This window comes from Lontra canadensis, unplaced genomic scaffold, assembly GCF_010015895.1.
Source record: "Lontra canadensis isolate GAN:19392208 unplaced genomic scaffold, GSC_riverotter_1.0 scaffold51, whole genome shotgun sequence".
Classification (NCBI taxonomy): Eukaryota; Metazoa; Chordata; class Mammalia; order Carnivora; family Mustelidae; genus Lontra; species Lontra canadensis.
The window spans coordinates 5,115,972-5,140,493 of record NW_022631045.1 but is presented as its reverse complement, the minus strand read 5'-3'; the positions used below and the strand labels follow the sequence as shown (position 1 = coordinate 5,140,493).

Genomic DNA, 24,522 nt, shown 5'->3' with positions numbered 1-24,522 from the left:
CCTATAAAAGTTTCCCTTTAGTCTGTTACATTCCTTATTGATTTGATATGTTTCTATGTTATTTTAGGACCAACTTAAACTGCTGTATTCAGTTGGAGCCAATGTTTCTGCTGAGAAGTAAGTATTTTAGCTACACATACACACATACACAGATACACATACATGTGCACACACACATTTATATAAATATCTGGACACTTAACATCAAATTTATTTATTTTGTCCATTGATGAATTGATTAATTCATCCATTCAATAAATATTCTTTGAAGAATTTTTTAGTGGTTGCTGTAAATGCAAATGATAAAATTAATAAGACATGATCCTTGAAGGCAAGAAATTCAAGATATGGTAGAGTTTAAAGATATGGGAATGTATTAGTTTAATATTGTATAGTAGGGGTCATAATTTCAAAAAGGCATCAGCATTTGAGATGAATAAATACACTTTTGCCAGATAAAGATTGGAATTAAGGAATTCTAAGAAGTTATTTTTAAAGCATGGGGTATGAGAGTGTATGCCTTGTTCTTGAGGCTATAAAAAGTTCCTCGTGGCTAGAATTCAGGTTTGCATTGAGAAGGGTGGGAAGGGAGGCTGGCAGGATAAATGTGGGCCAGGTTGTGGAAAGTCTCACGTATTGTCATATTTTAGAAATATATCTGGGGACTCCTGGGTGGCCCAGCCAGTTAAGCATCTGCCTTTGGCTCAGGTCATGATTTCAGGGTCCTGGGATCAAGCCCCATGTTGGGCTCCCTGCTCAGTGGGGAGTCTGCTTTTCCCCTCTCCCTTTGCCTCTCCCCCGACCTCCCCCCAACTTGTGCTCACTTGCTCTCTCTCTCAAATAAATAAATTTTTTTAAAAATCTTAAAAAAAAGAAATATATCTATATTTAATCAGCTTCTGAGTTTTATTTATTTATTTTTTAAAAGATTTTATTTATTTATTTGAGAGAGAGCAAGAGAGTGGCAGAGTTGGAGAGGGAGAAGCAGACTTGAGGCCGGGCTCTGTGACCCAAGCTGAAGGCAGGCACTCAACTGGCTGAGCCACCTAGGAACCCCATCTTCCGAGTTTTAAATGGAATATTATAATATGAAGCCGTTGTTTCTTGAGAATTTAATAGTAAGTGTCATCTTTTAGATTAATTAAGTTGGCTCAGCTGTTTCATATTTTAAAAATGAATACATTTTATATATTCAAGCTATTAGGATAACATTTAACATCACTTAAATTTTTTTTTTTAAAGATTTTATTTATTTATTTGACAGGCAGAGATCACAAGTAGGCAGAGAGGCAGGCAGAGGGAGCGGTGTGAAAAGCAGGCTCCCTGCTGAGCAGAGAGCCCCGGAGCAGGGCTGGATCCCAGGACCCTGGGATCATGACCTGAGCCAAAGGCAGAGGCTTTAACCCACTGAGCCACCCAGGTGCCCCTAACATCACTTAATTTTTCTCCCCTAGAATTTCTCAGCTCCTGTCCTTTGCTACCACTCTCTGTTCCCAAGAATCTTCTACTCTTGGACTTCCAGATTTTCCTTTAGATAGTTTACCAGCTGCAGTTCAAATCCTGGTATGTATAAAATAAATTAATGATATGTATACCCAAATTAATGATGTGTATACTTTGTGGCAAAAAGTACATTTAAAAGTTAATCCTTGGGGATTGACCACTTCAGTTTGTCTTGTTGTATTTTATAAATATTACAAGACCTGAGCTTACTTGGCTGCAGCACAGTAAGCTGTACAGAGCCCAGCTGCATGTTTTGAGCACTTGAAGAGCTTCCAGCTTTATTGGGGGTGGTGGGGGGGAGCAGGCAGATGTGCAGCTCAGGGAAAAGTCCACAGAGGGAGGGAGGACTTAGCCTGAAGAGGCATGAAGAGCTGGGAGAGGCATGTTGCAGGTAAGCTTTGCCTCCACCTGCCCCACTGAGGCAGGGGGCTGGGGCGTTCACACTTGGGCACCAGCAGTCATTGCTGGTCGCAAGGGACACTGATTCCCAGGCACTAGCTGCTCTCTTGGCCTGGAGCAGAGCTGGTTTCAGGACTTCAAGGGTAGTCTTCTTTAATAGCCCTGCCGCTGCTGGCTGTTGGAAGGGAAAGGTGAGAGGCTTAGAAAGGATAAAAACAGATCTGAGGGCTTTGGTGGAGCATAGACATTGTCCACTACGTTTTCGAAGAGGTCATGACTGTAGTGTCAGGAGTGGTGGAAATGGCCTCCATGCAGGGGGAACAGCTCGTACAAAGCTGTTGAATCACAAAAGGGCTTGTTACTTTTGAAGAATGCTGAGAACAGGCATGTATGGTGAAGAGAGAGGTTAGAGCTTTCGTGTGAAGTGTTTGCATGGTGAGTGCACTTGTCTGGATTTTGTAGTGGGGAAGAAGGGGCCCATTAGATATTATGAAGTAGGTGAGGTGTATAGTAATCAGTTATATATTGGAGGAAGATACCTCTGCTGGCAGGGAGGAGGGATGGGGAGAGCATGGTGGCATAAGGGGGAAACCGTAACCATCAGTGAGAGATTTTGCTAAGGAGAGCATAATCCCAGGTAGTAGGGATCCTAAAATAAAAATAAAATAAAATAAAATAATAATAGTAATATATAATAATATATAGTAATAAAATAAAATAAAAATAAATCCAAGAGATTTATTTCTAAACTATTGTTGCTCTTTGTTTATATATCCTGAGACTGAGTAGGTTTCACAGGTATTGTTTATACCGCTCTATATATTTAGAACAGGTTTTCTCCTCCTATTTATCATATCTCCTACATTTTGTTCTTTTTGTTTTTGCTTGGAACTTTTTACTTTGACAATTCCCAAATCTTAAAAAAAAGTTCACAAATAGTAAAATAAACACCCATAATCCCTTCAACTAGAGTCACTAGTTTTTAGCATATTGCCACATTTAATTGCCATCTCTCTTTTTTTCTGAACCATTTGAAAGGAAACCGTGGTCAGTATTCTTATGTACTTCAGTGTGCTCCTTGTAAGAAGTAGGACATTCTCCATAACCAGAACCATTAATCACACCCCTCGGCATGTTAACAGTAGTTCTATAATATCGTCTGATAGACCACTTATACCAAAATTTCTCTAGTTGTCCCTTTTAGTAGACTTCTGAAAATAGAATGAACGGAATTGAGAAAGCAGTTTGATTTGGGGGAAAGTTTTGAGAGTAATAAAAACCTTCTATCTTGTAATTTATAACTGTGAGGGTAAGTACATTTGTGTATGAGAGTAACTCAGATTAGGAATAAAAGTAAAGGAGAAGGTACTTTGGGATGAGTATGGTAGGGAAATGTGTTGACATTTAGTTTCAGATATGCTGAATGGGAGTCAATGGGATATCTAGAATCCTGTCTGGGTAATTGAGAGTTCAAGTCTATAGCTCAGGAAAGTAGTCAGGATCAGAGACAGAGACATGAGAGCCATTAACAGATAGATAGCAACTGCGAGGTAGGAGTGGACGAGCTTACCCAGGGAAAGGGTGTGGAACAGGAAGAGAAGAGGAAGTAATGAATATTTACTTTTATAGACTTCTAGAAAATATGAGAAACCTATTGTTATTATTTATAAGTCAATTTCAATGTCATATGCATTTCAGATAAATTTTCTGTGATTGTTTTAGATGTTCCTCATTCCTATGTATTTTTGCTCCTAATAGGATTCCTTTCCTATGATGTCAATCAAACATGCAATCCAGTGGCTTTACCCATACACTATTTTACTAGGACACGAAGGGAAGATGGCTGTGGAAGGTGTTTTAAAAGTAAGTATCTTGGGACACCTGGGTGGCTCAGTTAGTTAAGTGTCAGCCTTCGGGTCAGGTCATGATCCCAGGGTCCTGGGATTTAGTCCCACATCAGGCTGCTTGCTTGGCAGGGAGCCTGTTTCTCCCTCTGCCTACAGCTCCCCCTGCTGATGCATGCTCTCTATGTCTCTCTCTGACAAATAAATAAAATCTTTAAAAAGAAGTAAGTATCTTATATTTTAACTACCTTGAATTTAAATTAAAAAAAAAAAGTAAGTATCTGCTTCGCTTTCCTTTCCTTTTCCATGTCTCTTTTCATCCCTTCTGTTCCTGTCTTCCCATTTCTCACTTCCCCCCTTTCCTATTTTCTTCTTTCCATCTTTCTTCCTTTCCCTTGCTTTTCCCTCTCATTTTTTTCTAGGCATGGAGGCTCTGGCAGGCCAGTGATAGTGAAGCATGTACAGAGGTGACTGGTGTGGTTGGGATGTTGACTACATCGAACAAATAAGTAAATCAATTGAGCAGATGGGTCAATATATTGAGGATTATGAGAGCTGTGTTACTTACTGTTGGAAAAATAATTTATAAACATAAAAAGGGAGAAGGAAAGAAAGGCTGCTGAGGTGTTAGATTGGAATTGGAGAAATTAGAATGAACTCATTTTTTTTCAATATATATAAACAGAGTAATAGATACAGATAGTGTGTGTATATGTGAATGCAGACCTATACTTTCTAGTTCTCTCCTCTACGAAGGCCTAAAAACTGATGATCCAGTGGCAGTGATCATGCCAATTGCTGAGACATTGGTTTCTAAATACCACACTTCCTAAACTAAAAGTAATCAGGACTCCTAGGAAGTAGGGCTGGTTCAGAATCAGCACAGGGGAAGTACACAATGAAATGAACTGGGATCATCTTACTGTGCCAGAAAGTAAGGAAATGTCTACCAAATGATGCTGATGTGCCAGAGTTACAGAAGAACCAGCTTGAAGTGGCTCCCATAAGTATCAAAATAAACAGTGATAACGGTTGATTATAAGCCATTGAACAGAATAGGAATCTTCAAGTTCATATTGATATAAATGAATATATAAATACAAGGGGGAGAAGAAAAATCTCTTGAATAAATGCAGAAGGAATTACATAAACAGAAAAATCACCATTTGGCAACCATCAGTATGGTAGTTGATTTAGGCAGAAGGTCATCAAAGGTTTTAAAGCTAGTGGGTGGAGGTTCTGTGAAGGATAGGATATTGGGGTGCTTGGGCGGCTTAGTCAGTTAAACATCTGAGTCTTGATTTTGGCTCAGGGTCATGAGAGTGAGCGCCATGGTGGGCTCCACACTCAACAGGCATCTGCTTGAGATTTTCTCCCTGACCACCACGCGCACACGTCCATGCACACACTCACATTCTCTCTCCTGCTCTTCAAATAATAAATAAATAAATAAATATCTTCCCCCAAAAGTATAGGATATTGATATAATGTAAGAATATCTCCTACAAAAATACTCAGTTGAGTACAAAACAAGAAAATGAGAATTTTTATGGTAAATGCCAACTTGACCAGGTGGGACAGATGGACATTGTGTCCCTCCTGAGCGTGAGGTGAGGAGAGCTCAGCCTCATTTCAGGGATATTCTGGATAAGGATTCATGATGTGAATTTGGCCATTAGAAAGTATGGTATAGACCTAGGCTGAGGTATATAATGAAAGTAGTCCTGTATTCTTTAGAATTGTCCAGTCCATAAAAGAGAAAAAAACTGAGGAAACTACTTCAGTTTGAACCTAACTAAAGAGATATGATAGCTAAATGCAACGTTTGCTCCTACGTTGGATCCTGGACCACATGGGAAAAAGTGACATTGTTGACATAGTTAGTTAAACTTGAATACGTCTGTGGATTAGATAGCTGTGTTCTATTAAAATGATTTCCTGACTTGGAAGCTTATGTGGTGATTACATTGGCCAGAGTTCTTGTTTTAAGAAATACGAACTAGAATGTTTCAGGATGATGAGGCATCATATCTGCAGCTTGCTCTTCAGCGGTTCAATAAAAGACCAATGATAATGGTCTGGTGTGCGGTTGCTGATGGAGGTAGGAGGGAGGGAATAAATGCACTACAGAGGTAATCATTGGGGAAATCTGAGTAAAGGCAAAATAGAAGCCCTTTGTTCGACTGAATCCTGTAACTTTCCTGTAAGTTTGAAATTATTTTAAGATAAAACATTTTAAAAAATGAATATCTGCTATAATGTGTTTCAAAATAAAAATAATTAAAAACAAATATAACTAATAAATTATTAACTTGCAAGTAAGCACTTTATATAAAACTATGGAAGTGGCTAATGAAGTTCCTATTTTTATCTTAAGTGGTTCATAATATGGAGCATGATTTTCTTTTGAAGTATGCATAGCATAATTTTCTTATTATATTGTTTAACAGTAGTGTTTTCTAAAGGGCCAGTCACAATATATGATATCTTATAACTATATATTTGAGCATGTTGACTCTTGGCAGATTGACTTACCCAAATTAATTCCTTTTTATGAAAGACAGTTTTTATTTTTCTTTTACAGTTTGGCTTACAGAGCAGATTTCTAAGGAGCAGGTAGAATGTGAACACTAGGTTTTTTTCTGTGTGTACAGGGCCTTCATTTTCTGGAGGCCAGGATTTTACCACCTTGGGCAAATAGAGTGGTGTTTGTTTCTCCTCTATCCCAGAATCTACAAAGGGGGTACAGAAAGAAGTATTCTTTATGTAGTTAGTAATAGTGAGAACTCAGAAGTAGATTCTAGGTACTTGAGCAGATTTTTCTCCACATATCAGCTAGCCAAAGAAACATTATTTTCATTGATTGTTGGTGTCAATAACAATATAATAATAATAGTAATAAATAAAACTAATAAAAAGCTCTTTCTCATAGATGCTGAGAACTGTAGTTGGGGACAGAATCTAATTGAAAAGCATAAAGAAGCAAGGGGAAAATATAACTAGTTCACTTTAAGATTTATTATCGGCACTGAAAAAAAGAACTAGAATTCATCTTTGATTTAATCAACATCTGAACTAAGCTGGCATTGGTCATTGAAATAGAGCACCTAGTGTTTAAGAAAAAGGTGGTGATTCCTGATGTGCTCCCTCGATACCCATCAGCACAGTGCCCAATTCCCACGGAACAAGGGTAAATAGTCAGGGTTAAAGAAAATGTCATGGGAGGGTCTGATAAAATGAAGCAATGTAAACTTTTTTGTGACACAACTGAGAGAAGATATTCAGTGCCTAGAAGAGTCAGTTATGAACAAAGGTATTTATTTTTATAAAGAAGCCACTTGGATGTGTTTCCGATCTCTGATTTCAAAACTAGTCCTATAAATTAGACTTCTAATGAAGATGGCAGAGTAGGAAGATCCTAAGCTCACTTTGTTCAGTGGATACAACTGGATAACACCCACATCAGTGTAAATAACCCAGAAAACTATCTGAAGACTGGCAGAACACACTCTCCACAGCTAAATGTGGGGAAGAAGCCACATCGAAGTGGGTAGGGGGGCAGATATGTAGTCAGGGGTTAAATGGACCTGGGAGACTATCTGTAGCAGGGAGGGACACCTTGGGCTCAGAGGGGAAAAGAATAGGCCATCACACGAGGTACCCCAGGCACCAGAGACCTGCACAGGGAAGATGAATTTCCGAATTTCCGTAACATTTGGCTTTGAAAACCAGAGGGGCTGATTTTGTGAGTTCTTAAAATTAGCAGGGCTTAACACCTGGAACTTGGAAGATCTGTGGGCTCAGCTCTGGGAGGGTGATAGGAATCTGAGTGCTCACTCTTAAAGAGACAACATACCAAATAGTTCCACAGAGATGCAGCATTGAAAGAGCAGTTTGAAAAATACTGGGGTATATGGGAGGGAGATTTGTTTACTAATTTCAGAGCATGTGCTGGAGAAATAGGGGTGCTTGGAAGACCTCTCCAAGAGCAAAATTGCTGGCAGGTATCATTTCTTTCCCCCACTTCCCAGCCTAGATACATGGACACCTTCGAACACCAACACACTCTACCTAACTTGGTAACAGTGAGCCCTGCCCTGCGTTTTGTGGACACAGCCCCTCCAATACATCTTGGCCATAGCACACCCAAAGTAGTGCCATAAGCCTGGCAGTGTGCAAGCAGCTCCAAGAGGTGTGAGCACCACAACAAAGTGACTCTTGCCCTGAACTTCCCCAGATGACTCCAGCCTGGTCCACTAACAGCACAGGGATCAAACCTTGCCTACAACAGGGAAGGAGAGCCACTGCAGATGACTGGATTGGAGGCTAAAGTGGCTCCGTCACAACAGTAGAGTGCACACAGTACACGTAGAAGATAACCCTGGAGTGCCAGGTTCTGGTGAACAGGGGACTTTGCACCACAGGGCACTCTGGGGTCTCTTCTTCGTAAGGCCACTGCTTCTAAGAGCTGGAGATGTAACTGACTTTCCTGACACATGGAAATAGATACAAAGAGTTAGATAAAATGAAGAGACAGCGGAATATTTCTCCAATGAAAGAACAAGACAAATTCACAGCAAAAGAGGTAAATGAAATGAAAATAAGTAATAGAGAATTTAAACTAATGGTCATAAAGCTACTCCCTGGACTAAAGAGTGGAGAAAAGAGTGGAGGACCTCAGCAAGACCTTTAACAAAGAGATAGAAAACAAAAACCAACCAGAGATGAAGAATTCAGTAACTGAAATTAAAAATACATTAGGGGGACTAAATAGTAGATTAGAGGAAGCAGAGAACGGATCAGCGGCCTGGAGGACAGAGTAATGGAAGGCAATCAAGTTGAACAGGAGAGAGAAAAAAATAATGGAAAATAAAAATAGGGAACTCAGCAACACCTTCAGGCATAATAACGTTTGTGTCATAGGGATCCCAGAAAGAGAAGAGAGAGAAAAGGGGGCAGAAAATTTACTTTGAAGAAATGATAGCTGAAAATTTCTTGAATCTGGGGAGAAAACAAATTCAGATCAGGAGGCACAGAGAGCACCCAACAACATTTAAAAAAAAAAAATCACCACAATCAAGTGGGATTCATTCCTGGGATGCAAGGATGATTCAATATAAATCAATCAACATGGTATATGAACACCAATAAGACAAAGGATAAAAACAGGATCATTTCAATAGATACAGAAAAAGCATTTGACAAAGTACACATCTGTTCATAATAAAAACCCTTAACAAAGTAGGTTTAGAAGGAACATGCCTGAACATAATAAAGGCCATAAATGAAAAACCCACAGCTAACATCATACTCAGTGGTGAAAAATGGAGTGCTTTTCCCCTTAGATCAGGAATGCAACAAGGATGTCCAGTCTTGCAACTTTTATTCAACATAGTGCTGGAAGTCCCAACCCCAGCACTCACACAACAAAAAGAAGTAAAAGGCATTCATATTGGCATATTTTTAGAGAAAACCCTAAAGACTCTACCAAAAACTACTAGAAGTGATGAATGAATTCAGTAAACTCACAGGATACAAAATCAATATACAAATATCCTTTGCATGTCTGTACACTAAGAATAAAGAAGCAGAAGTAGAAATTAAGAAAATCCCATTTATAATTGCACCCCAAATCCTAAAATGCCCAGGAATAAACATAACCAAGGAGGCAAAAACACCTGTTCTCTTAAAACTATAAAACATTAATAAAATAAATTGAAGATGACACAAATGGAAAACCTGTTCCATGTTCACGGATTAGGAGAAAAAATATTGTTAAAATGGTCATACAACTCAAAGTAATCTACAGATTTAATGCAGTTCCTATCAAAATACCAACAGTATTTAGAACAAACGATCCTAAAGCTTGTATGGAATCACAAAAGACTCTAAGTAGCCAAAGCAATCTTAAAAAAGAACAAAACTGGGATCACAATCCCAGATTTCAAGATACATTGCAAAGTCATAGTAATCAAAGCATTATGGTACTGGCACAGAAATAGACACATAGATCAAAAGAATAAAATAGCCCAGAAATAAACCCGCAGTTATATGATCAATTAATCTTCAACAAAGGAGGCAATAAGCAGCAGGAGAAAGACAGTCTTTTCAACAAATGGTGTTGGAAAAACGAAGCTACATGCAAAAGAATGAAACTGGATCACTTTCTTACATATTTAAAAACAAATGCAAAGTGGATTAAGGACCTAAATGTGAGATCTGAAACCATAAAAATCTTGGAAGAGATCACAGGGAGTAATTTCTCTGACATCAGCCATAACAACATTTTTCTAGATATGTCTCCTGAGACAAGGGAAACAAAAGCAAAAATAAACTATTGGGACCGCATCAAAATAAAAAGCTGCTGCAAAGCAAAGGACACAGTCTAGAAAACCGAAAAACAAACTACTTAAATGGGATAAGATATTTGCAAATGACATATTCAATAAAGGGTTAGTATCCAAGATAAACAGTTTATACAACTCAACACCAAAAACCCCCAAACAAACCAATTAAAAAATGAGCAGAAGACATGAACAGACATTTCTGCAAAGAAGACATACAGATGGCCAACAGACATCTGAAAAGATGCATGGCATCATTCATCATCTGAGAAATGCAAATCAAAACCACAGTGAGCTATCACCTCACACCTGTGAACATGGCTAAAATCAAATACCCAAGGAACAACAAGTGTTGGGAAGGATTTGGAGAAAAATGAACACTTACACAGTGTTGGTGGGACTGCAGACTGGTGTGGTTATATATACAGTGGAATATTTATTACTTGGCCATAAAAGAGAAAGAAATGTTGGCCATTGGTGAAGCTAGAGAGTATAATGTAATAAGAGAAGTAAGTCAGAGAAAGACAAATACCAAGACAAATACCATATGATTTCATTTATATGTGGAGTTTAAGAAACAAAACAAATGAACAAAGGGAAAAGGAAGACTAATAACCAAAAAACTGACTCTTACCTATAGAGCACAAACTGATGATTACCAGAGGGGGGTGGGTGGAATAGGTGAAGGGGATTGAGGGTACACTTACCATGATGAACACTGAGTGGTGTGTAGAGGTGTTGAATCACTATATTGTACACCTGAAACTAATACAACACTGTATGTTAACTCTACTGGAATTTAAAAAAAAATCAGCTAGTCATACAAATGAGTTAAAGTTATAGAATACCTTTAAGGAGTTGAGTTTTCTAAAGAAAGTAGCTAATATTCCTTCATTTTGTTTGATCTTTATTTTGAACTTTATAATTATGGGGAATAGAGAAAAATGACTGAAGGTCTATATTACAAACAAAAACCATCCAAATTTCATTTCAGAGTCTTAAAAATGAAAAGGGAATGATATTACTTAGATAAGATTAGAAAAAGTGGTTATCTTTTCTTGCCTTAATAAAGTATATAGCTAGTTAAGGAACAGTACTTCTTTTTCCAACTTCTTAGTAGATAAATAAGGGTGGGTGGAGAGCTTAAATTCATTCATCTGAACTTAAAGCTTTAACTTTCCTTTTGTACTATCATTACACACTGATACATGCAACTAGATCAGAATGTTAAATCACTCTCCTTAAAAATGGTAGCAGTCTAGTGATTGGTGTAATTGTTATTATCTGTCCTGGGACCGTCCATGTGGCCCATTTGTTATTCTAAGTTTCTCTATTTTCTCAAGCTAATATTCACAGAAGAACAAAATTTTATATGTCCTCAAATAATTTTGAATTTAGAGGTGAAAATTAAGGCAATATTCTTGAATTGGAAAAAAAAATACTAAACTAAGAATTAGAAATATCTATTGTAATAGCAAACCAAGAATGTACATATGTACATATAATAACTTTTCCTTGATACTTATTTTCTGACCTGCATTGTTATAGAAATTAATGGATAGTTGAATATGAGCTAGATATCCATCTGGATTCAAGAAAAATTATTACTGAAAATGCAGTCAGCTAAAATTAGGAAAACCTTTTTATTTTTCCTAAGCAAGCTATAAAAATAGCTAAAATGTCTTTCATTCCTTGGATAGTACTCATCATATGATGTTGATACTCTGAAAACATGTTTCTGTAGTCATAAAATCACTCCTAGATTTTAGTTGACATCTTAAAGAAAATACTCTTCCTCTGAATCAGCTATCCTTTAAGAATGGTATACTTTTCTTACAGTATAGTAACAAGTACATTTGTCTTCTAGTACCATGTCTTGGCGCTCAGTCCTTCTTAGGTAAGACTGAGTGGGTCTGTCTAATAGACTTGAAAACATGGGTATGGATCTGGAGGTGTTTTGATATTAAAGATAATACTTGAGAGTTTGTAAAGTACAAATGTTAGTTGAATTGGTCACATGGATGGAAGAACCAAAGAGGAGCATATATGGTGAGAAGAAATCCTGCCTGAAGATCGAACACTGGAAGAGCCAACATTTAAGGATTGGACAGTGTGCCAAGAACCTCCAAATAAGGCAGAGGAAGAGCAGTCAGAGCATACAGATGGTTTGTAGTCTCAAACTGGATGAGATTATTTAAAAAGTGAGCATAGAAAATACAAAAGTTCCACTCCTGAAGTACCCTGATGTGCACTGGTCAGGTAAGTGAAGAAGAAGAAGAACCTGCCGGAAAGACTGAGAAGGAAGGAGCAATAGAATAGGAGGAAAACTCATTTATTTATTTAGTCAGTTAGTTTGGCAAATAGGGTATTACTGGTGAACTTAGTAGGAACAGTGCTCATGGAGTGGTGGGAATGCCAGCCAAGAAAAATTAGTGGGCTGAATAGTAAATCAGAGATGAGGAAAGGAGACAGTGATGATACACTACTTGTAAAATAAGTTTGGTGGTGAGAAGCTGGGTCACTCAAGGATTATGTAGAATCAAGAAATGACTTTTTGTTTCTTGAAATGGGAAGACAAACATCTTCGTGGGAAGGAGGGATGTAATCTGTGGAATACATGGAAAATACCTATGGAAATATGGTCTGGGAGAGACAGGAAAGACGTTTCCAGAGCACCATTATGCCTTGGTTTGGAAAGATCAAAGAACATATTTTTCTATCCAGCATCTGGAATGATGGAGTTATCGTTAACTGAGATGAAGAAAGCAGACTTCCAGTGGCTTTTCATTCATTCATAATTAAAGCAGAAGTCCTTTCTACAGAGATGGTGGGAAAAGAAGTGAGGATTGATGAAAATATAGATGATTTTGAGGATTAAAGGGAAAGGATTTCATTTGTTTGTTCATATAACAAACCTTTATTGATCACTGACTATGTCCCATGTATGATTCTAGGTTCTGGAGGTTTGGAGTGAACCAAATAGATACATTTTAATTTTGCTGGTGGAGTTTATATTCTAGCAAAGAATGGAGGAGTATGTGCCTGAAGGCTCTGTGGTGGTTGGAGGAGACCTGTAGATGACCTGCTGACACAGGAATGAATTGGTTCAGATGACTCCTAAGGGAGAGTAGTGTTAGTTTGTATTAGTTGCTGATTGGCTTTGGGAAGGAGCCTAGCAGAAACCAAGGGCTACATACTTGTTTGGTAGCCAGGAAATAAGGTATGGAGAATTTCTTTTTTAGTGCTCCACAGCCTAGAAAAAGGTATAAAGAAAATGAATACTTTGGAGGGACAGGATTGGGAATTGTGAGGGTGAGTATGGAGGCCTTGCAGATCAACATATAATTAATATTTCCTTTTATTAAATTATATTTCGTAGTTCAAATAACATAATCCCAAAGAAAGTGTATCAAAAAATACATGAGAATTGTTTGTTTAATTGACATTCCAGAATAGGAGCTACTCATTAATGTAAAATGGTAAAGTAAATGAACTTTGGTTTATTTGATGTTCTACTTCTTGCTAACATGTAGTCTGTGAGGATTATATATGTATTTTATTCCTCAGTTACCTTTTTGATTAACAGTCCTTTAAATTTCCTATGCCAGCAGATGGTAATTCATCTTGCAACTTGAGTTCTTTTACTATCTTAGGGTATTCTAGCCTACTATTTTGATTCTACTGAAATATTTTAGCTTGAATTATTTATAAGGACATAGCCAGTTATAGCAAGTGGTTCAAGGCATTAGTGTTCCTTTCTGGAATACAAGTGCTCTGCAGTCAGTCCTTTATGAAGTTAGGCTGACATTATTATAGGTGGGGTTAAAAACATGCCTTTAGCTAACATACTTGTTTTCTTAGAATTTAACAGTTCTAGGTTCTAAATTCTAATGAATTTAATTACTTTAATTACTTGACTAAGGCCTTACTCCATTGAACCTCCCTTAAAATACAGTGTTAACTTTTTTTTTGCATGAAATTAAATTGTCAGTAATTGTTATTGTCTATAGCACAAAAGGAGCTCCTACCGAATTATGTGATATTCTGGGAATTTGCATGTGTAAAAGGCATACTACATAAGACTTAAATTTTTTAATGGTAGCACAAATAGACAATTTTTCTTAGGTTTGGGTAAAGGAGTAAATATTGTCCTAAGTACTTCTGACATCAAAAATACTTGAATTGGGTTGTTTGGCTTAGAACATTGAGCTTGAAGATTATTTTCTTCCTATAAATCTATTTTCTGGATTTGGGTTCTGCTGAGTAAGCAGTGATCTGTTCTTGCATTGAGGGTCAGTTCTTTCACTATAGTGCTAATGTTCTAAAACTAAGGTAGGATTTTGGCTGGGGTGGGGACCATTTCTGCCTGTTAAATACTAAAAATGAGTTAATCTTTTCATATCAAACATGTTGTTATTCTAGGGCATAGGATTTAATTAATTTTCAATTACTATTCTCATTTTCCATAAATTTGTTTGTATTCTTTGTGTGCATTCTTTATATAACCAGCTGGAATGAAGACTATAACCAAGCGTTAGAGCATTGCTAATTGGTCCACGTGGAGAAAGAATCAGTGGTCTTAGTGTTTTACATCCAGTTTGACAAATACTGAGAACATATACCAAAGCAGGCACTGTGCCAGATACTGTGGAAGACTGTTAGAATTTATTGTAATCAGTTAGTCTAACCACACAAGCAAACAGCAAAATGGTGTCCAGGAAGTTCTGGCTTCATGAATTTCAGGCAACATTAACGTAAGTTGATTTAAGAAGTCAACCAAAATAAGTCTTATTTTACTTTAACATGTTGTCAAGAGTCTCATCGTCCTTTCCAGGAAACTGGAACCTTTGATTAACAAGAAGTGTAGGCTGCAGACTGTTACCAGCTCAGGAGTTCAGTGACTCCCTTTCCTGTCATTTAGTAAATTTTAGGAACTATTTGCATATCACCTGAGTAATTGGCTTAAGGAGAATGGCATTTGTAAAAACAGGAAGAAAATTGTCATTAATTTTTTACCTCTACTTTTATACTATAGAGTGAGTTTCATTTCTAAATAAGATATCCAGAAGACTGGATATCCAGCACTAACACTAAAATAAAAAGTAAATCACACAATTTTCTTGTAATTTTGTAGCGCTTTGAACTCCAAGATTCAGAAAGCTCTGTGCTTCCTAAAGAGGTGGTGAGAGTGGAGAGGCTGGCGGAGAGCCCTGCCCCCCAAGCTATGGTCACTGTCCGGATAGCAGACAAAGAGGTGACCATTCAGGTAACGGGTCGAGCTTTATACTTTCTAAGATGTGCTTTGTTCTGCCCATTTTTATGACCTAATTGGGTTTTTTATTTCCTTGTAAGCCTCCTGGTTCTGTAGGGTCACATCTGTATATCTGTATCTGTATCTATCTGTGTCTCCACAGTCATGTATGTTTGTAAATTGGAAAAGTTCAGGAAAAAAATAGGGATAACCTTTCATCGAAAACCAAAGTTGACTTCTGGGAAAATCAAATCAAGTACTGAATAAAGCATTGTGTATTCCAAGCCGTTGGTAAGAAATAGTGTTTTCAAACATATTTTAGGAGCTAAGGAACACTCTTTTCAAATAAAATCATTCTTAGCTACATGCACTATTTAAAAGAGGAGCTATTCTAGTTGTGCAGTGTTTAGAAGAAGGGAAGGATATTTGGTCACAGAACTCCATCTGCTTGCTCTTTCTCCCTTTCTTGTAACCCTTTGAGGGCCCTGAGAACCCCAAGAAGTGATGAGAAACTGTCCCTAGAAAACAGAGCATGAAAAACATAGACTTAAATGAATTGTAAGTGAATGTAGGAAAGAAAAATGCTTGCCTTATGTGCCAGTGCACACTTTAATTATAAACTTTCTATGTGCTTTAATGGGATATTATTAATATTTACTAATGGTGCTGTATTTATTCATTCATCAAATTGAACGTTGATTATGTCTACTATAAGCCAGGGTCTGTATTAAGAATTATTAGTGCCCACTCTGTATTAGTCACTGTATTTGTCTCTTTGCATATATTATGCCACTAAATCCCCCAATAACCCTGGAGGCAAGTTTTATTAGGTCCATTTTCTAGATTAGAAACTGAGATGTAAAGAGGGTAATCAATTCACCCATGGTCACCAGCTAAGAAATATCATAGATGAGATTTCTAAACATGATCAATTTCATTACACTCTTCTGTCTCCTTCAGATGAATGACCTCACTAGGCTGATGGTCTCAATAGAGACAGATGAGTAAGGACCGCATTGGAATGTCTGTGGGGATATAGAATGACCTGAGTCTTGAGGGATGACATAGGAATTCTCTAGTGGCTCACGAGTGGAAAGGTGATAGGACACTTTAGGCAGGTTAAACAGTATGTCCAGAGGCATGAGATATGAGCAAGCTTTCATTATTTACTTCCCTTGGTAATGGCTTTCTGACCTCATTGCCTTCAGTCTCTTCCAGTCTGCCTTCTGTGTTACCACCAGAATGATCTTTCCTAAACTCAAAGCTATCTTGCCATTTTCAGGCTTACAATTCTGTAGGGTTCACGTTGTGTACAGTATGACTGAGTCTTCAGCAGAACAAGGACATCTTCTCGCTGTAGGGTCCCCAGGAGACTAATGAGGAGGCGTTGGGAAACAAAAGAAGTCATTGTGAGGCATAGGAAGAGAGATTGTAAGAACGGGTGCTTCGGAGTGGTAAACTCAAAGTGGAAAAGGATTTGTAGACATGGATTTTAGAAATCAGGAGATTGTTGGTGACTTTGGAGAGTCCCAGTAGACGGACTCTAAAATGCAGTACTTAGCACTGGAATTTGGACAAAAACCTTCATTCTCAAGTAGTGGTATTATTATTATAAGTTCTAAATAGCCTGAAAATGACATGATTCTTAGGAAAATATTTGATAGCACTGGGCTTTAATTTTAGAGGGATGATTGATTTGGAGGGCTGATGGTAATGATCACATCTGTGAACGAGAAAGTAGTTGCTCTATTGAAATATCAAAACCAGTATAGAATTGAATTGAGCAGGGAATTAGTAGGGGCTTCTAAATGGCAGTTATGTGCTTCCTTTTACTAATGCTTTGAGAAAAACATATGCATATTATATTTACTTCTCTTTAATTATAGGTGCCAGCTGGGACCAGGCCAGTAAATCAGCCTTGTGCATCAGACCATTTTATACAAACTTTAAGCCATAAACAACTACTGGCTGAGATGATGCAGTCTCACATGGTTAAGGACATATGTTTAATTGGAGGAAAAGTAAGAATAGCAGTTTGACTACAGATTTCTCTTTGCTGGCTTTTGGATGTTTTGACTTATCCCTTGAATGATAATATTTCCATTTGTAGGGTTGTGGAAAAACGGTCATTGCTAAGAACTTTGCAGATAACTTAGGATACAGCATAGAACCCATCATGCTCTATCAGGTATGAGATTTCATTGTTAGCACTTGGCATATGAACATATATATGTGGGCCATCAGTAGAACTTAATGAGTATTCTTCCTTGAGTTATGACCTGTTAATTTTGATGTATATAAATAACAACAATCAAATTGGGGTACAATGATAATTATTTGGAACTTTTGAAAGTGCATTTTAGGAGATCTCATGTGCACAACATATCGGGGTCTGCTTTTCAAGAGAGATGTAATTTATCTGCATGTGCACACACAGAACACATTCAGTAGTAATTTGGAAATCTAAACAAAATGGCAGATAATTAGATATTCATTGAATAGACTATTTTTTATTATGGAAAAATACATAAAATTTACCATTTTAATCATTTTTAAGTATACAGTTCACTGGAATTAAGTGTTGTGTAACCATCACCACTATCTATTTTCAGAACTTACTTTTTTCTTTCCTGTATCTCCCTCTCCCTTTCACCCATTTTGTCCTTCCCTCCACACCCTCCCCTCCGGCAACCACCAGTTTGTTCTCTGTGTTTACAGGTCTGTTTCTGCTTTTTTTTTTTTGTTTCTGCTTTTTGTTTGTTTGTTCATTTTGTTTTTTAGATTCCACATGTAAGTGAAATCATACGGTATTTATCTTTCTTTGTCTGACTTATTTCCAGAACTCTTGTATTCCAGGTTCTATATTCATTAAACAATAACTTTCTACCCCACCCCCCCACACCCACCCCAGACTCTGGTAATGTCTGTATTACTTTCAGTCCTCATGAATTTGCCTATTCTAGGTACCTCTTTTAAATAATATCATACACTTTTTGTCATTTTGTCTCTATTTTACTTAGTATGATGTTTTCAAGGTTCATTCATGTTATAGCACATATCAGAATTTTATTTCTTTTCATGGCTTAATAGTGTTCTGTTGAATGGATATACTACTTTTTGTTTATTCAGATGTTGATGAAAGCTCTGGTTGTTTCCACCTTTTGATTATTGTGAATAGTGATACTGTAAACATTGGTGTATGAGTACCTATTTGAGTCCCTGCTTTTAGTTCTTTTAGGTATATACCTAGAAGTGGCATTGCTGAACCATATTGTAATTCTGTGTTTAACTTTTTGAGGAGCTGTTAAACTGTTTTCCATAGAAGCAGCACCGTTTTGTATTCCCACCAGCAGTGTGTGGAGTGGTAACTCCTTGTACTTTTGATTTGCATTTCCCTGATGACTAATGAGATTAGGTATCTTTTGATGTGTTTATTGGCTGTTGTATGTCTTATTTGGAGAATTGCCTTTTCAAGTTCTTGCTTGTTTCAATTGGGTTGTCTTTCTGTTGCTGAGTTATAGGAGTTCTTTAAATATTCTGGATAATAACCCATTTTCAGTCATGATTTGCAGATATTTTCTCCCATTCTGTAGGTGTCTTTTCACTCTCTTCATACTATCCATTGATGCACAGAAGTTTTTAATTTTGAAAGTCTGATTTATCTTTTTGTTATTGTTGCCTATATTTTTGGTGTTCTATACCATAAATCTTTGCCAGGTCCAACATCATGAATTTTCTCTCTGTTTTGTTCTAATTTATAGTTTTAGGTCTCACGTTTAGGTCTTTGATTCTTTGGTCCATTTTGAATTACTTTTTGTATACAGTGAAAAGTAAGGGTCCAACTTCAAATCATTTGCATGTGAATATCCAATTTTTCCAGCACCATTTGTTGAAAAGTCTTTTCCTCATGGGATAGTCTTGGCATCCTTGTCAAAAATCAATTGACCATATATGTCAGAGTTTATTTCTGGGCTTTCTCTTCTATTCCCTTGGTCTGTCTGTCCTTATGTCAGTACCACCCTGTTTTGATTGCTATAACTTTGTGGTAAGTTTTAAAGTCAGGAAGTATGCGACCCCAACTTTGTTTTCTTTTCCAGGATTGTTTTGGATATTCAGGGTTGCTTGAGTTTCTATTTGAATCTTAGGATAAGTTTTTCTGTTTATGAAGAAAAGTGCTATTGAGATTTTGAGAGAGATTGTGCTGAATCTATAGATCACTTTGGGTAATATTGTCATCTTAATATTAAGTCTTTCAGTCTGTGAACATGAATGTCTTCTCAGATATTTGTCTTCTTTAATTTCAGTAGCGTTTCATAGTTTTCAGTCCATGAGTCTTTTATCTTCTTGATTAAATTTATTCCTAAGTATTTTTGAATAGATTATTTTTGTGAATGTACATGTTGTATATAGTATGAAAAAAAGCGAACTTAGAGTTGGTAATTTTACAGAGTAGAATTTTCTCACATGTATTTGTTTGCAGTGATACCTCCTAAGACATTTTTATCCTTCTAATTTATTGATTCTGTAATTTAGTCTTTGGGTGGTTATGATATCTTTTTACTTCTAGTAGAGTCTCTGTTTCTATTCTTTGAACAATTTTTAAAGTGGATGTGATATTATTAACTTACATTTTAGGTTGTATTTGCATTTTTTGTTTATTCTTTAATGAAGCTTTCTTATTGTTACTGACACTAAATATACTGAACATTAAGATTGTTTTTATTTTCGAGAAATGGCATTTAAACCAGTTACTTATTGTGACTTTGGGTTATAGACAATGTTGGCGGTTCATATTTCAGAGTGTTGAGAAGATTCCTTTTTATGCTGCTTAGGTTACTTTGTGCCTATTGGTTGAATTGGACAGAGTTTAAATAAAATCTATGAAAAAGCATATGATCCAAGTTTATGAAATCATGAAGAAAATAAAGGTGATGAGATTAAAATAGTAGTGATATCCTTGGTTTTTAGATATAAACATGTAGAGAAAAGAAAATAAATTTCTACAATGTACAGGAGGTGGCAAGTCTTGGAACCCACTGAAAATATATTTTGAAATGAGTTTCTATAAATTGACTGTAGACCTACTGGCTTTTTAAAGAGAATTAAGGAAATTGGGAGAGGGAGTTTATCTTAAACTTTAATATATGGAAGATGCCATGAAGAATACCCTACTGTCACATGAAATCACTCCTCTTGATATCTTTGCAGAGATCAGAAAGCAGATGGTTAGCTCAGTGTGCTAGTTCATGTGTCTCTGCCCTTACATAGCTCATGTTAGAAGTGATCTGAAGATGGCATTTTATCACCTCACCAAATGCTTAACTATCACCTTTCTAATTTCCAATGCAAATACTTTTCTACAAAATAATGGAGGGGAGCAAATCATTAATATATTTGTCACATTAGTTAAATTTTACTCTCATATTTTATATTCCACTTAAAGTCAAGAATAAATACAAGCCTAATTTATTTCCCAGGTGATACTGCGTTGAACTCATATGGAGAAGACCTTTTGAGGATGATATTTCTTTTCTCTATAGCTCCAACCTAATTTATTATTATTATTCTAATTTATTTTTACTATTTTTCTAAAATTAGACACATTATTATTTTCTCCACATTAAAAAAAAAACTCCCATTCTGATGAAAGCTGAAAATAATTCAGCTTTATAAATTTTTCTAGATAATATTGTTTTTGTATTAGGTTTCTGTAGTTAGTTTATGGTGATTTGGTAATGCTTAATTATCCTAAGATTATATGCTTGAGCTGTGAAAATTATGGTCACCTCATTCTGCTATTCATTAAAAAGAAGAACCAAGCAAGAGAGTATGTATGTATTCACCAATTCAAATCTCAGCTCCGCTGGAAAATTACCCAAAGTATCCTGCCAGAGAGAATGTTTTCTTTATATGTGAAAGAATTACTTTAAGAGGCCGAGAACAGATTTCTTATATATTTTTGGAGAGTGACAGCAAGCTAATAAAAATACTATTTTAATGTTTTTTGGGGGGTTGTTTGTTTTTTACTTTCTTGTTCAGTTTGTTGATTGATGCATAAACAAAGGTAGGAAAATTCTACCATTAAGGATTGGGGAAACTGGCACAGAGATAATTATGCAAATTAATTGCATATTCTGGAAACCCCTTTTCCAATTTTGCTTTTCTTCTAGAAATATCTAGAAGAAAAGTGGTTTCTGAAAGCATAGACTTTAGAAAAGGATAAAGAAATTAAAAAAAAAGGATAAAGAAATATAAAAATAGGTGAGGTTTGTTTCCCTCCCTCTCCATATAGCTTCTTTCCTGAACTGGATCAAAGCATAAATTAGGCACTGTTTGGTCATTTGCAGTTTTGTAAATTGTTCATCAGTTGGTTTTCATGATAGAAGCCAAGCTCCTGAGATCAAATATAAGACCCTTTTTTGTTCACATTTTCATATGTATTAGTAGAGCTCATTGATCTCTATGGGAGAGAGGAATGAATTTAATAAAATTAAAGATGGGTTTGGATTTTATAATAACATAATCCATATTAATGAAAAATTTCTGAACATTTGAGCCAACATAGAGAATTTAGTGGGAATAAGTAACCCAACATCTGTTTTCCTAGAAGATGTAGAGATTTCCCTGTTATTTGTACATGTATAAAGCTACACTTAATCTGTGGGTTTTGCTTTATTTTTAGACCTGGCTATTTTTAGAACTGGATTTCATATGAAGAAAAAGAAAAACAGAGCCTTAACACAAATTTGTGGCAGTACATAAAATAAGTTTTATAATAGGTTATAAAAATCTTAAATCACTTGGCTCAAGTGTTAGGTCAGATTCTTTTAACTGGTTATTCTTTTTTTAGTGTTGAAGCCAGTGATTTCATAGTATTGAAGAAATCCAAGTTATTATTCTTTCCTTCACAACCAGATAAGGGCGTGTTTCCAGATTTCTTTCCACACCATCATAAACAGCACCAGATCTGAGCTCTCTTTCTTTTGTTAAAGTACTAGTTGGATAAAAGCCAAGTCAACTCCAATAAAAATTTTAAGAACAAATAAGTTCATGGCACTTTTAATGAAAATAATCACTATCTAAAACATACTGAAATGTTAGAGTCATTTTTAATTTTTAGCTAAGTTTTTCTTCCTATAGCTAAACTCAAACCAAATCCTTTTTTCTATCTTCCATCTAATCTATAATCTCTACTTCTTCCTGTTTATCCAAATACAGTGGAAAGTATCCTCCTTTCATTCTCTCTCCTTTGTTGTTACTGCCCTATGTCTTGGATTTATTTACTCACTTCTTGTCTTTGCCTTGACTTTGTACTTTTCTCTCATCAAGATTTTAAGATAGCTGTATTCACTTAAATGATTAATATTCAACCTTGAGGCTGACTTTCTACATGATTCCGTGTAGCTCATCTTGTTTTCTTGATTCCTTATTTTGCTACCATCTGTCATCCTTCCTGTCTTCTTTGTATTTTTTCTTTTCCCACATAGACTAACCTTCATAAGGCTATCAGAGATTTTACTTACCTCAGCTCCTTCAAATTTTTTCTATTATAAAATTTATTTTTAAAGAACAATATATGTCATCATCACATAAGAACTTTAAAATGGTTGACTTGAGTAATCCTTTTCAACTCCCAGGATTACTAAGGCTCCTGTCTCATGTCTTCTTCAGATTCTCCTTTTTAATGATGTGGCTTTGTCTCCTACCTCCTTTGAATAGAATGTGCTTTGAAATTTATTGCAGTCCATCAAGGTATAAAATTTAGTGCATGTAGACATTTAAAGATTAGCAGAATGAAATTTCCCTTCTAATTTGAAGGGATGTTTTTATTCAATATGATTCCATATTTCTTGCCTGTAATGTCAGAGTCATGGTACAAGGACCAATAACTAAATGTTGTTTGCCTAATTTCATAGATAAGTTATCGTGCATTATGCTATTTACAATTATAAAATTATAAGTATTATACATCGTACAGAATAGTTACCTCAGTAAATTTCATCAGGGTACTAATAAGCAGGTGGCAGTTGCACACACAGGGAATTTTACAAGTCAAATTGTAAAGCCACAAACTATAGCTGTACTCCACAAGCTACTTCAGAAATATATGTTATTGGAAACAGAGTATAAATGACTCTGTGTAAGATATCACCATTATTGGAAAAGGCAACTCAAGATTATGCTCAGCTAATTTCAAAGTGGCCATTGTGATTATTGCCTGTGTATATTAACACTTTATTACATTCCTTCATTTTAGAAATGAATAATGAATACAACTCATATATATCAGAATTGTTTTTAGGCACAGGTATAATTTCTTTCCTTAACTCGTTTTTAAGATTTTCACATAGTGCTTGTGCTTTATTTTTATGTAAAAATGCCACAAGCTTTATTATCCATATTTTGCAGCTTCAAAGAAATGAAGTAATAACGTCTCTAATTATTTGAATGCACACTTCATACCTCAAACACATGAAAGCTAGTTGTTTCATGTAGAAGTTATATAAAGAAGCAGTTTTAGAGTGCTAGCTAATTACTTCAGTAAAAAGCCAGTCTCTTGTCACTTTAACAAGAAAAAATATCCATCAAACATATAATTTAAACAATAGGTTGAATCAGAAGATGTGGTAATATAATGGGAGGGTTCTGTGAACATTTCTAAAAACAATCGGTGGCTGTTATTTAGAACTGAATATATACTCTCTTCTTCTGGAATTTAATTCAGGATGTATTTAGAAAACAACTCATTTCTCTCCTCTAGTTAGCCTGAATAGCGTGTTTATGCACATTCTGTTACTGTCTTCCTATTCCTTTTATGGGCAATTAAGGGCTTTTTTTAAGGAGAGCCAAACAAGTGGGTGATATTACTCTATCAGGGTTGATGAACTCTTTCTTTAACGGGGTGGATCATAAATATTCGGACTTTGAGGACCAAGTGGACCCTGTTGGAACAACTCAACTCTGGTCTTGCAGTAGAAAAGGAGCCACAGGTAATCCGTGACTAAATGTATCTATGCTCTACCTTATCACAGTTTTGGTGGGTTTTTTTTGTTTTCTTTTTTAAATATTAAATTAGGGACACCTGGGTGACTCAGTTGGTTAAGCCGCTGCCTTCGGCTCAGGTCATGATCCTAGGGTCCTGGGATCGAGTCCCACATCAGGCTCCTTGCTCGGCAGGGAG

The 24,522-nt window shown here is 36.2% G+C and overlaps 1 protein-coding gene across 1 annotated transcript in view; it reads left to right on the top strand.

Annotated features, from left to right (window-relative positions):
• Nucleotides 1–24,522, top strand: part of VWA8 (von Willebrand factor A domain containing 8) — a 329,596-nt gene that overhangs the window by 59,360 nt on the left and 245,714 nt on the right. Inside the window, exons 7-12 of the mRNA XM_032873943.1 lie at nt 68–117; nt 1,455–1,563; nt 3,661–3,765; nt 15,225–15,356; nt 17,228–17,362; nt 17,452–17,529. Coding sequence (XP_032729834.1) covers nt 68–117; nt 1,455–1,563; nt 3,661–3,765; nt 15,225–15,356; nt 17,228–17,362; nt 17,452–17,529 — 609 coding nt within the window. The remainder of the gene's footprint in view (nt 1–67; nt 118–1,454; nt 1,564–3,660; nt 3,766–15,224; nt 15,357–17,227; nt 17,363–17,451; nt 17,530–24,522) is intronic.